The sequence below is a fragment of the Microplitis mediator genome, chromosome 6 (assembly GCF_029852145.1).
Source record: "Microplitis mediator isolate UGA2020A chromosome 6, iyMicMedi2.1, whole genome shotgun sequence".
In the NCBI taxonomy this organism is placed as follows: domain Eukaryota; kingdom Metazoa; phylum Arthropoda; class Insecta; order Hymenoptera; family Braconidae; genus Microplitis; species Microplitis mediator.
In genome coordinates this window covers 11,356,384-11,371,359 of record NC_079974.1, presented here as the reverse complement: position 1 = coordinate 11,371,359, position 14,976 = coordinate 11,356,384, and the positions used below count along the sequence as shown (strand labels likewise).

The 14,976-nt window shown below is 31.7% G+C and overlaps 1 protein-coding gene across 3 annotated transcripts in view; it reads left to right on the top strand.

Annotated features, from left to right (window-relative positions):
• LOC130669431 (E3 ubiquitin-protein ligase Bre1) overlaps positions 1-14,976 on the top strand; it is an 80,440-nt gene that overhangs the window by 52,140 nt on the left and 13,324 nt on the right. For all 3 annotated transcript variants that reach the window (XM_057472339.1, XM_057472338.1, XM_057472337.1), the window contains exon 13: positions 8,453-8,566. In XM_057472339.1, coding sequence (XP_057328322.1) covers positions 8,453-8,566 — 114 coding nt within the window. The remainder of the gene's footprint in view (positions 1-8,452; positions 8,567-14,976) is intronic.

Sequence of the window (14,976 nt, the reverse complement as noted above, 5' to 3'; positions counted from 1 at the left end):
GTTTGAGTTGCTTCCACTAGATATCGGTTTTTTCTTTCTGCAACACCGTTTTGTTGAGGAGAGTACGGTGCTGTTAATTGTTGTTCTATTCCTTGGGTTTTCAGATATTCCTTAAAATGATGTGATAAGTATTCACCCCCACGGTCAGATCTAAAAACTTTAGGTATTTGTTTAAATTGAGTTTTGCAATTATTTATATATTTTTCAATTGCATTACTTGCTTCGAATTTTTTAGAGAGCAGGAAAAGTTGGCGGTGTCTGCTATAATCGTCGACGAACGTTATAATGTATCGTCGGCCTCCTGGTGTCCAAGAAATCAGTGTGTACAAGTTGACGTGGTTCCGTGGTGAGATGACTTGAGTATTTAGGGGAAATAGCCATGGACATTTTTCCTTTAATACAGCTTTCAAAATGCAATTCTTATGGACAATCTTCAATATGAATGCCTGTTGCCAAATTTTCAGTTTCTAAACGTCTGATAGCATCGAGATGTCGGTGGGCTAAACGCTTGTGCCACTGATGAATGCAATTGTCTTTATGCACATCTGTGACCGCCAGTGCACTCTGTGTGGATCTTAATTCGTACATGCCGTCATGTGCGTCACCAACTGCTACTTCTGATGTTTTGTTGCAGATTTTCATTTTTCCATTTTGGATTGAAACGTTGTAGTCATCTTTGTCCAGCATGCTTATAGAGATCAGACAACTATCGAAATCTGGTACGAACAGAACGTTGTCTAGTTCTAGAACTTTCTCTGAGCCTTGACTATTAGTCTAGTCGAGAAGATGAACACCTGCGAAAAATAGTTACAGGTCTCCTAAAAATATGGTTAATGGCTTTAACGATTCGGAATGGCGTCTAGACAAAAATGTTTTTTTTTTTTTTTCTGGAAACGAAAATGACCATTGTTATTAACGAAAAACCGTTAAAAAAATTAGACGTCCAGCTTTTTGGCAAAATCTCGAAAACTATAAGTGATAGCTCAAATATGAAGAGCAGAAAATTTGAGTTAAAGAGTTCTCGACTCCCCCATTCGTAGCTCCAATATTTATAATTTTAATTTAACGTTGAAAATCGGCTTTTGCGCGGCAGTTTCGGCATGCGCGCGCCGCCACTCTAGCGAGCGTAGTCGTTAAATAATTTTTTTATGCAATTAATGTACTTCGGACATCTTAAAAATGCGAGTAAAAATAGAGAATAATTTAAATAAATTCTAAAATCACATAAACAAATAAAGTTAAAAATATATAAAAAATATATTTGAATAGTTTAATAATCAGGTAACAAAAAAGTCCTGAAGCATACTTGTCATAACATTATTTGTTTATGAGATATAAGCATTGTAAGAAATAGAAAATACTAATTTTTATAAATAAATGCGTGTAGTTAGAGAACTATAACAGATAAACATTAGGTGAAAAATTAATAAGAAAGCTTACTTCATACTGTATAAAAACGACTCGAAGGTCGAAAACTGTATCTGCAATAGTTGCCAAGTTACAGCAATTCATTTGTTGACAAATCGAGTCAGTGCTTGGACTTCGTCGTGCTCAAAAATCCATATGATTTTTAAAAAATAGAAAAAAATTTTTTTTGCCATATTGTTGCAGGTTGCTGTTTTTGTACATTTTTTATGTTCTAGAAAAAAATAAAAATGAAGAAAAAAAATTATTTATAACAAATTGTTAAATAAATAAATGACTAAATTGCTGACCGAAAAAAATTTTTTTTTTGCCATTATATACAGAAATGCAAATAATGATTTTTAAGAAAAAAACGTTTCCTTAATTATTTATTTAAACAATCAAAATATGAAAAAAACGATTATAAATAATAAGATATTGTTTTTAAGAAAAATTTTTTTTTTTTAAATCATTATTTTCTTACGCTAACAATATGGTGAAAAAAATTTTTCAAAAATATTTAATTAATCCATTTGTTTATAAAAAATTTATAAACAAATGGCATGAAAAAATTTTAAAAATGATCATATAATGCCTAACAAGAATATGAAATCAGTAATAACTTAAGATTTAAAAAAAAAATTATTTAACACACTTTATTTAAATTTTGAATTTTTTTGGTACTTCAAAAATTAATAACTAATGAAATAAAAATATTTTATAAACTTTCATCACGTCATCTTGTTGAGTATGCTTATAAAAAGGGCTCCAAGAAACAAAAAATTTATTGATTAATTATTTAAACTTTTATACCGCCTTTATGACAACACACACCCGTAAAAAAAATGTTAATTAAAATTTGAATAACTTTTTAAAAAATGGTGATACAACTTTTATTACCGCGGAATCATATTCTTTGAAATGTCTAGATGAGACCAGAATTTTTTAATTAATATTTAATTGCATAAAAAAATTATTTAACGACTACGCTCGCTAGAGTGGCGGCGCGCGCATGCCGAAACTGCCGCGCAAAAGCCGATTTTCAACGTTAAATTAAAATTATAAATATTGGAGCTACGAATGGGGGAGTCGAGAACTCTTTAACTCAAATTTTCTGCTCTTCATATTTGAGCTATCACTTATAGTTTTTGAGATTTTGCCAAAAAGCTGGACGTCTAATTTTTTTAACGGTTTTTCGTTAATAACAATGGTCATTTTCGTTTCCAGAAAAAAAAAAAAAACATTTTTGTCTAGACGCCATTCCGAATCGTTAAAGCCATTAACCATATTTTTAGGGGACCTGTAACTATTTTTGGCAGGTTTTCATCTTCTCGACTAGACTATATTGACGCATTTAACTTTACCAGCGCCTACACCATAAACATTGTTGGTTTGTTTGTTTGCTACTCGTACGGAGGATCTGTAGTTAGTATTGAGGGTTGTGTAAAAATTTAAATTGTTTGTCATGTGCTTACTAGCACCTGAATCAAAATACCAGGTATTATTTTCCTTATTGTTGTAAGCGATAAAAGCGAAGTCTAAGAACGACTCTGACTCACTGTCCTCTGAGTCATCTGTTGCTGCTTGAGCCGCATTAGCCCTCAACCTGCTTGCTTTGTTTTTCCATTTTAAGTACTTTTGACAATTCGGCTTAATATGACCTGTCTTGTGACAAATATAACATGTCATTTCCTTATTTCTAAACTTATTTACTTTCAAAGCTATAGTAAGCTTACAATTTTTTTTACTGTAAAATGTTGAAATGCATGTATCTCATGAACAGTGCACTTTAGCAATATAAGTGTCATGAACAATTTTGTAGAGGACAAAATTTCCTGAGAGATTGGTCCTATGCATATTTTTTGTAAGATCAGCCGTTTCTTCACTATTAACAAAAATAAATGAAAAAAGTGAAAAATTGATTTTCGGAGCTGATACAATCGACATGGATCGAGTTAGACCAAAACCGTTTCATACACTTTTAAAAAGCAACAATTACTCTACAAATAAAAACTGGTTTCAAAACGATAGCTTAAAATCGGGCTAAGTTATAGTAATTTAAAAAAAAAGTTATTCGATTTACATGCTCGATAGAAAGTATTTAAATTTAAAATTAAGAGCTGAAATTTTCAGGGAATTTTTCCCTCAACATAAACAACAAAATTTTCTTGTGCCCGCTAAAAAAAAAATCTGGGCGTCGGTTGACCCTGCGGGCTAGCCCGAAAACTTCCCGCTGTTTTCGAGCTCAAGGAGCTTGAAAACATTACCGGAATATAATTTCGAGCTCGAAAATGCTATTACCTGGGATTATTTTTTATAAGCTTTTCAAGCTCTACCAAGTTACGTTTTTTGCTAAAGTTTGACGAGTTAAGAATCGAAAATTATTAATGCAGAAGCGGTTTTCGAATTTTTATTCTCGATTATGTTCAATGAAATAAATGTATCGAGGCAGAAATCAATGTCAGTGATCAAAATCAAGATTTAAATGAGTTTTGACTTTTAGGTCTGAGCAATAATATATGAAATATCGGAGAAGCATATTAAAAACTGGGTTTTCTCAATTTTTGCTGATAATATGATTTAAACTTAAGAACAAGTTAGATGACATTATATGATGATCGAAAGAGACTATACAGAGGAATAGTTGGTATGATTTCAGACACATTTAGTACATTATATTTTAATTTATCTGGAAAAAATAACGTTTTATGTTATTTTTTTAACTTTTCAGCGCCGATTTTGACGTTTGAGGTGGCAATCGGCGCGTTTGCTCGAATTCTGGAGCTGATATTTTTTTTTTCTATGTACTTTTCGAAAAAAAAATACAAAAAAATTATTTCAAGTGTTTTAATACGTGTTTTTTGATTTTTAAAATTTAAATTGCATTTTTTAAAGTTACTTCATATTTTGATTTTCTTCAAAATTTTTTACAGTAAACTACTACTCAAACTACAACTTTTTATTTTTGAAAATGAAAAAAAAATTTTTTTTTTTCTATTTTATCAAATTTAATCACTGGTTTCTCTCTTTCAACGTATTTTGGAAAACTTCACGTATATTTATCATTATAACAAGCATAGGAAATTGTTAATAATTAAAAAAGACTAATAATGATTTTTCGATACAACTTCCTGCAATATTTATTTTCTTTATTTGGATAAAAGTTTTTTAATTATTAACAATTTCCTATGCTTGTGAAAATAATAAATGTACGTGAAGTTTTCCAAAATACGTTAAAAGAGATAAAATTTGATAAAATAAAGAAAAAAATTTTTTTTTTTAATTTTCAAAAATCGAAAAAAAATAGTAGCCATCGAGAACCCACGACCAGACCGGCCTAACATGTTGTGGTTTGAGTAGTAGTTTACTGTGAAAAGATGTGATAAAAATCAAAACATGCACTCACTTCAAAAAATGCAATTAAAATTTTAAAAATCACAAAACACGTATTAAAACACTTGAAATAATTTTTTTGTATTTTTTTTTCGAAAATTACATAAAAAAGGATAGTTTTTTATTTAGTGAGTATGTTGATTTGAACCATTCCCTAAGAAGTTATTAGCAAAAAACCATCAAAAAGCGGTTTTTTTTTTCCAAATTCGATATCTTTTGGACCGGTTATCAAACAAATCTCAACATCTCGGAAAAAAGTCTTTTGATGGGTACAAAAAAATTTAAAAAAATTGAGGAAATCAAAAATTAAAATTTTTCAAACCGTCCGATTTGGCGTGGAATGCCCCATATATATTAGGCTGTATCAAAAAAATCGACTATTTTTTTTTTCTTAATTATATCGAAAATATTGTTGGAAATGACGAAAAAAAAATACTGTCAAAGTTTGAGCTCTTAATATGAACATTTACAGGTTCCCCATCGCACTTTTCTATTTTCGATGAGAATAACATAGAAAAATTTTATTTTGCGTCTTCTGATTTTTATAAGTAACTATCGATGCGTCATAGGAATAATTGGCAGATATATTTTTGTAGGTATTTGAATGCTCTACAAAAAAAGTTTCATATCATTTTTCGATAAATCTATTTGTTCAAAAGTTATTTGAGGTTGAAGTCGAATTCATATTAAATTTTGAGATCTTTTTACTTTTCCGGCGAAACTATCAGAGCTATTACAAAATATCATGGGACCTTTCTTGTAGAAAATTTTATTCCCTACAAGTTATTTCCAATAAAGGTTTTTGAATTCCGCATTGTTTTCTAGTTATTTTTATTTTAATGTCAAGCTCATAAAAAAATTAGTCTTCTGATCGATTTTAAGAGCTTGACATTAAAATAAAAATAACTTGAAAACAATGCGGAATTCAAAAAAACTTTATCGGAAATAACTTGTAGGAAATCAAATTGTCTACAAGAAAGGTCTCGTAATATTTTGTAATGGCTCTGATAGTTCCGCCGGAAAAGTAAAAAGATCTCAAAAATTAATATGAATTCGACTTCAACCTCAAATAACTTTTGAACAAATAGATTTATCGAAAAATGATAAGAAACTTTTTTTGTAGAGCATTCAATTACCTACGAAATTATGGCTGCTAATTATTCCTATGACTCATCGTTAGCTACTTACAAAAATCAGAAGACGCAAAAAAAATTTTTTCTATGTTATTCTTATGGAAAATAGAACAGTGCAATGCGGAACCTCTTAATGTTCATATTAAGAGCTCAAACTTTTACAGTATTTTTTTTTCGTCATTTCACATGACCTCGCCTAAACTGCCGCCTATGATGTCTGGCACACTGACCCATGGGTCTCTTTCGGAGTCTCGATAAACCGGGAAAGCGAATATGTGTTGATAAGGGTAGTAAATTAACTTAGGCTTCTTAAAATGGCACTACCGATTTGAACAGTTAAACCTCTCGCTGCCCCGTTACAATACATTTGACAAATTTCGAATAAAATAAAAAAAAAGGCATAGTTTATCAGTTAAAGATGATCAATTTGCAAAAAAATATCACTTACCACCGATATCTGCGCAGTTTTAAAGGATTCAATTTATTTTCATAGTAAAATTACGCAAAATACAAATAACATTTAGTTCAAAATTCCGATTGATTCGTATTGACAATTCATATCGAAATTGTTATCGAAAACTTATCATTGAATCCTATTTTATCTGATCAAGAATTTTCCATTCGAATAAATCGTATTTAATCAGAGTTTAATATCCGATTTTACAATGGAGGCATTCAAGCACACTGATGAAAAATTTATATTGATTCAAGAAATATTTTCTTGAGCCAAGAATTTATTTCCGAAGAAAGTCAATTATCTTGCTTCAAGAAATTCTTCGCTTGATCTAGATTTTCTTGGCTCTTAAGATTTTATATCTTCGATTGACAACTCTAGTGTCTTGACCCGAAACTATATTATCTTCAATCGATACTATCGAATTCTTCAAGCAATACCCCTTGTCTTTAACTAAAAATGTTGTATTATTATTTTAAGGACTTCAAATTTTTGGTTCAAGTAATAATTCTTTAATGGGAGATGTTTTTAAAATTATGAAAAAAAAAAAAATTTTTTTTAAATGAATTTCTGTTTTAACATATCTGAAGTGAATCAACTTAGTCCTAAAAAATCACTTAAAATTTTTTTTTTCAAAATAAAAATAAAATTTTTTTTCAAGCCGAGTAAATCAATATCCTGATTTAAAATCTTGCTATTCTCGAAACAAGTCGGTAATGTCTTAAACCTAAATTTTGCCTGTCTTAATCCAAGAGCAAGAAATTCTTCATCGAAATATATCAGTATTTTGTTTCAAAACGAAAAAGGCTTCATTAAAGAATAAAATTTTCAAACGAAGAATTTTTTTTGTCTCTCCGAGAATTTCAATTTTTTGGTTCAAGAACTTATTTCTGGAATTAAAACAATTCTAAATTTTGAAACAAGAATCACATTTTGAAGAAAAAATTTTCCTTGAATTAAGATAGTTTTTCTATCAGTTTATTATGTAAGCAGACCCACACGTAAAAAATAGATAGGAATGGTTACTGTGCTACACAAGAATGATCGTAAAGTACTTCAAAATTAATCTTAGCACATTACTATTTCTCGTTATAATAGGAATGGGTCGTTTTTACATACGACTGAGTACAATCCAACATAACAACCATTACTATGTTACACATAACGTCGAAAACATGACTGGTTATCGTGTTCACAGTAACCATTCGTTTTCCAGATAATATAGGTTCCTTTCAGCAGTCGATGTGTTACTATATAAAATAGGTATAGGTCCTGTGTGGAGATGCAAAAGACTTCCCGGACAAATGCGTTCCATTGTCGTTCAGCATAGTAATCATTCCTGTGCTGAACAGGAACTGTTGCTTTCAATCACATGTCTGAGTGCTGTTTAACGGGAACTAATGTTGTAAACAGCACTCAGACATGTGATTGAAAGCAACAGTTCCTGTTCAGCACAGGAATGATTACTATGCTGAACGACAATGGAACGCATTTGTCCGGGAAGTCTTTTGCATCTCCACACAGGACCTATACCTATTTTATATAGTAACACATCGACTGCTGAAAGGAACCTATATTATCTGGAAAGCGAATGGTTACTGTGAACACGATAACCAGTCATGTTTTCGACGTTATGTGTAACATAGTAATGGTTGCTATGTTGGATCGTACTCAGTCGTATGTAAAAACGACCCATTCCTATTATAACGAGAACTAGTAATGGGTTTAGATTAATTTTTACATACTTTACGATCATTTTTGTGTAGCACAGTAACTATTCCTATCTATTTTTTTCCGTGTAGGGCAAAAAGAGTTCAATCTTTTCTTACTTTTGTTGACAAAGTGACTGCGAGGGATATTCTAAATCTTACTTTCAAATTGGAAGTCGGGTGTGAACGTGAGAGTTGTGCTGTAGCCATCTATTGTCCTATTTTGTATCATTTACACGTTTCCATACTGCTTCAACTTGAATCCATAAAATTTTAAACAAAAATGTTACCTTTTTTGCTTGTTAAATAATTTTTAATTAGACTAATATGCAAAGTTTTCATTGACATTTCATTTACAGGAAAACAAACGTGAAGAACGGAAAAAACTGGCTGATGAAGACGCACAAATTAAGATAAAAAAACTAGAAGAACAAGCGTATAATCTACAAAAGCAAGTTGCTTCTCAAAAACAGGTTAAGTATTTCGAATTTATACTTCATAGGGCTTTTCGTAATTCGCTGAAAGCTTACCACGACAATACGTATTCCATCGATTCCGATACTAAACTGATACAAGATAAAAAGTGGAGCTATATTGAGTTAAACAGGTTATAACTTTGAAATATCTAACAAAAATGGCATTAACTCGTAGCGGCCACTCGGGATAACTAGTTACCTCAGGCTCAGAAAAAGTATACTTAGAGTTCTAAAATCTTCGGAATTGATACAAGTAACGACATCTGCCGGTAGTATACAAGTGTGAGATGTGACTCCATTACATAGGGAACCGGAAAACTTGTCACATATATGATCAGTTTTTAGAACGCCATCTATTAATTAACCGATAATATTCATTAGAAATGTTGAATAACTCTTCAACAAACATGGAACAATCGGTTAGAAGCCTTAAAACACCCATATATCTTGTACAACTTGGTTTGTTAGCGTGGGGTAATGAGTTACCCTATGTGGCTGCTATGTGCCCTGGCTGAGGTATGAATTAATTAATGTAACGGGACCTAAGTCCACCTCCGCCGACCGGAAGCCGATATCTCACTCTTTTGGACATACTCGCACTGCGTTAAACCCTATCCCCACCATATATTATAAAAGCGAAATGTGAGCATAAGCTCACATTAGTATTAACCCTTTAGGCATGCAATGCACGTGGGTACCTCACCACCGGCCACCACGAGTCCAACTTCACTTGGGCCCATCACTCTTCCCATCTCGGGAAATAAAGAGACCCTGGTGGAAATGGGGCTTGGAATGGTCCCCCCATGGTACCAGACTCCCAGCTCTGGTATACATGCTTGCGTAGGATAAGTGGTGTGTTGCAACTTCTTCCCCTACCCTATGTAAAGGGCTTCCTCCACTTGTTTCTTTCGGGTTCCCAACAAGCAATTATCCGCTTATTCATCCCCTGATAGATTTTATACTTTCCGAGCTGCTTTAACTCTCTAATTATTCAAGCCGAATCAAAGATAGACGACAGCTCGGGATGGCTGAGGTATGAATTAATTAATGTAACGGGACCTAGGTCCACCTCCGCCGACCGGAGGCCGTTTCCACATCCTTCTGGGCATACACGCGCTGCGAAATCCCTTCTTTTCTACTCAGACGACACACTTAGTCGAAACTAAGGTGGACATTAACCGGAGGTATAATTAAAAATCCTCATTGCGCGGGGTATCTAACCACAGCCACCACGAGTCCTACCTCTCTCGAGCCAAACACTGCTCCCATCTCAGCAAATAAAGAGGCTCTGGTCACAGTGGGCTTGGAAACCCGCATGAAAAAATATATATGTTGAAAATATAAGTGACATATATGTGATATATACAAAATATATGTACGCAAAAAAAATATACGTCAAATATATTTTCAGTTGTATGTTGATATAAATGTATGCATGTATGATTTCATAGATGTCAGGATATACGTGGAATATATAAGAAATATATGCAGACATATATTTTCTTATATACGTCAATGTATATGTCTGCATAGTATGTATCAACATATATGCAATTATATATCTCAACATATATATAGCTATATACATTCACATATGGGGCATTCCATACCAAATTGGCCATTTTTTGAGGTCACCCACTCCAATTTTTTTAAAAATTTATATGTTTTGGAGGCTGATAAAAAACGCTCTCATGAATTTTTTCAAATTTTTTTGACTACTCGTTTCCGAGATACCGATGTTTTTCAAAATACGAGGTTTTTTTTTGAAACGGTTATAACTTTGCAAAAAATATACCAATCGTATCGTTTTTTTTTTCAAAATCTTCATTTTTGAATGTTCTTTCAAGAAAAAAAATATGCTTTTATTCTTAATCAATTCCTTCATTGTTTATTTTAAGTTTTGAACAAAAAAAATATTTTTTCGAAATGTATGCCCCCTTTTATTTTTTTGAAAAATTTCTCAAAAAAACTCGGATGAATTTAGAAAATTTTGAGACCAATCCGATCGTGGGCAAACAATTCGTTCTATTTTTTTTCTTAATTCGAAAACATTTTTTTTTCTTAAATATTATTTTTCGACTTAATTTGACCAATAAACATTCTCAGATCGGTCTATTTAGCTGCTATGATTTTTTTTTAAATACTGTGCTGGTTGGAGTATACTATTTTTTGAAGTTTTTCTATTCATTCAGTAAATGAATTTTAAAAAACCACCCAAGTGAATTTTCGAAAATTTTCTCACGCCGTTCGCAAGAATTATAATTATTTTTATCTTTCACTTCTTAAAAAATAGATCAGTTTTTTTGAATTTTTGTTTTTTCCAAGAAAAAATGGTTATAATCGTTTTATGCCCGATTTTTCAGTGTAGATATTTTTTTTGAAACTGCACCTAGTAGAAAATGTAATCCTAATCCCAGCCAGGTACTTGGATATTGGACTAAACTTTTATACGTCCTCGATCGTCAGCACCCGGCCAAATATCTGCCCAGAATACAATGCTTTTTTGGTCTGGCTAAATATCATAAGCCCGGTCGATCGCTTGATGAAGTGATTGTCTTTACTAGACTCCTTTATAATCAGGAGATAAAAATGACACACTTTATTATTTTAGGCAAGCAGTCAATCAGGCATATGATAACCCTGATTAAAAAAAGCGATTTAAAACGATTTGCAATGTTAAATGCCCATAAGAAGAGGGATTCAAAAGTATTCAAGGTATTCAAAAGTATTAAAAAGTATTTAAAATTTTTTATTTCGAATCGTTTTAAATCGCTTTTTTTAATCAGGGAACCTACTTTGATAAAAAAAAATCTGGAAAACATTTGACCCTGTGGGCCAGCCCCAAAAGCTCCCGCTGTTTTCGAGCTCGGGAACCTGGAAAATATTATTGTGAATCCACTTTTGAGCTCCTCGAGCTCAAAAATATTCTTTAGTGCATCGGCTTTTTCGAATTCTTTGAGCTTAGAAAAATTTATTTCTTGCTTTGCAACAGAAAAATTAAAAAAATTAAAAATAATTCAAAAACACAAGGGTTGCGTAACAATTCACCCGGCGACAAAATACCCGCGACAAAATACCCGCGACAAAATACCCGCGACAAAACACCCGCAAACCAAAATACCCGACGACAAAACACCTGCATACCAAAATACCCGCGACAAAATACTCGGAAGCCAAAACACCCGCAAACCAAAATACCCGCGACAAAATATCTATAAATAATATACTATTAGATGTTGAAAATCTTCAATATTGTATTTAGACAAAAAAGAAATTGTAATTAGAATGTATATAATATTAAATAAATTAAACAATTAGAATATAAATCCCCATGACAACTGATCCCCACGACAATTACTCCCAATAATATAATTGTATCCTCAAAATAGTAAAATGAAGAGAAACGCAAATTAGTACATTACACACCCAGGGAAGTAAAGTAAGAAATCTCGGCTTCGCTTCGGCCAACAATTACATGTGATCTGAGACATTTCTTACTTTACTTCCCTAGGTGTGTAATATACTATTTTCAATTATACATTTTTTTTCACGAAAAAATAAAATACTCAGAACAATTATTATTATTAAATACGAATTTTGTGTGTGTGCAATTAAAAAAGTCCGGTCGGCATCCGAAATGGAAGTAGATTTCTATATATAAATAATTTAATAATTACCCATCAAAAATTTTCAAAGATATAAACAATGGCATTATCACCATAACACATGAGTCAATTATGTGACTTGGAACCCTTATGAAAAGTGGAAAAATTATCGTAAAACAAAAAATAAAAATCGGTCTATCGGTTGACCCTGCGGACCAGCCCCCAAACTCCCCGCTGTTATCGAGCTCCTTGAGCTCGAAAAATTTTTTGTGAATTGAGCTCTTTGAGCTCGAAAATACTATTGTATGCCGTTGTTTTCGAAAAAAACCATTTTTTACTATTTTTTCTCCAACAATATCTCTCAGAAAAATTGACCGATTGAGACGTATGAGGTGGCAATTGACGCGTTTTATTGAGTTCCAGAGCTGATCAAATTCTGGAATTTATCAGATGAGTTGCTTCAAAGATAATCGAAGAAAACCGTTTTTTATCATTTCTTTCTCGATCAATATCTCTCGAACGAATAAACCGATTAAGATGGTTGAGGCGGCAATCGGGGCGTTTTATTGAACTCTAGAGCTGATTAGATTTTTGAATCGATTGATCGAGCAATTTCTAAGAAATTTCAAAAAAACTGAAAAAAAAATCTGGGCGTCGGTTGGCCCTGTGGGCCAGCTCCAAAACTTCCCGCTGGTTTTGAGCTAAGGGAGCTCGAAAATATTAGTGTGAATATATTTTTGAGCTCTTCGAGTTCGCAAATCCTATTGAATGTAATTGTTTTTTATGGGCTTTTCAAGCTCTAACAAGTTACGTTCTATGCTAAAGTTTAAAAATTTAAGAATCACAAATCATTAATGAAGAACGGTTTTTAAATTTTAATTACCGATTATGTTCAATAAAATAAACGTATTGAGGCAGAAATCATTTTCAGTGATCAAAATCAAGATTCAAATAAGTTTTGACTCATGTCAGAGCAATAATATATAAAATACCCGAGAAAACTATTAAAAACTGGGTTTTATCAATTATTTTGTTGATAATATGATTTAAATCGAAATAACAAGTTAAATGACATTTTATGATGATCAAAAGAGCCTATAAAGAGGAAAAGTTCGTATGACTTCAGACACATTTTAGTACATTATATTATGATTTATCCGGAAAAAACAACATAAAATGTTATTTTTTTGACTTTTTAACGCCGATAGCTTTTGTACTAATTATCCGATTTTGACGATTGAGGTGGCAATCGGCGAGTTTCATGGAATTCTAGAGCTGATACAATTTTGGAATCGATCGGGTTAGTCGTTTTGAAAATATTTCGTAAAAACCGTTTTTTATTATTTCTTTCTCCCGCGATATCTCTCGAACGCATTAACCGATTGAGATGGCTAAGGCGGCGATCGACGCATTTTATCAAATCCTAGAGCTGATTAGATTTTGAAGTCGATCGTTCAAGTCGTTTCTGAGAAATCACTAAAAAACTAAAAAAAAAAATTTTTGTTTTTTCGTAATTCACTAATATCTTCGAGTCTATTAGATTAAATGATCTGAAATTTTCTTAGAGGGAAGTTAAATAAAAGAAAATATAGCTTTTTCTATCGGCTATCAAGTTCTTTTTACATAACAAGGATAGAGATACCCGTTAAAAAGTTATTTACGAGAAAAGCCGGAAAAGTAGGATTCTTCGTTATTTTTGGAATTTCAAATGTCCACCATTTCTAAACTAGTTGGCAGATTTTGCTCAACTTCGAACTTAATCGTTCATCGAGTAAGTGTGCCAAGTTTCATTAAGATCCGTTAAAAATTGTGGCCGCTATCGTCGCAACAAGGCGCGTATATTACATATATATAATAGGGTGGTCGTTAAAAATTAAATTTTCTCAGGCGCCCCATAAAAAGCTTCTTTTTAGTGAAAAAAAACGTGGGGAATTCGGTTTTTTCGTTTTAAGTAAAAAGAACACGTGCCGAAGGACGATCAAAGTTTATTTTTCGATGCAATCGCGGTTTTTTTTAAATATCTCATGAAATATGCAGATAAAAGAAAAAAATCACAGGAACAATTTTGTAGGAAATTAAATTCTTGACAAAAAAAGTCATGATCATTTTTCTTATAAAACGTGTATTTATGAAGATATTTTAAAAAAACTTTTTTAGATCATATCAATTGGACATTTTAAGGATAACGAATATTAAAAATAACGTTTTTTCTTAAATATAGACAACTTCGTAACTCGTAACATATCAATTATTAATGCTTGTTACAGTTTCTATATACTGTGAAAAATGTTATTTTCAAAATTTTTAACACTTAAAACGCTCAATTCGTCAGTTCTAAAAAAAGTTTTTTTAAAATATCTTCATAAATACACATATTATAAAAAAAAATGAATATGACCTTTTTTGTCAAGAATTTAATTTCCTACAAAATTTTTCTCATAGTTTTTCCCTTTAATCTGCATATTTCATGAGATATTTAAAAAAAACCGCGATTCTATCAAAAAATGAACTTTGATCGTCCTTCGGCACGTGTTCTTTTTACTTAAAACGAAAAAACCAAATTCCCCACGTATTTTTTCACTAAAAAGAAGTTTTTTATTGAGCGCCTGAGAAAATTCAATTTTTAACGATCACCCTAATATATATACATATTAGGGTGCTTCATTTCAGAGCAACATTTTTTTTTTTAAGTGCTTGTGGAAAAAATCATAGTTCAACACAAAAAAAAATTTTTCGCGGAAGAAAAAAAATTCTATGTCAATTACAGACCTAGCTCATCGAAAAATTCGATTTTCCCATTTA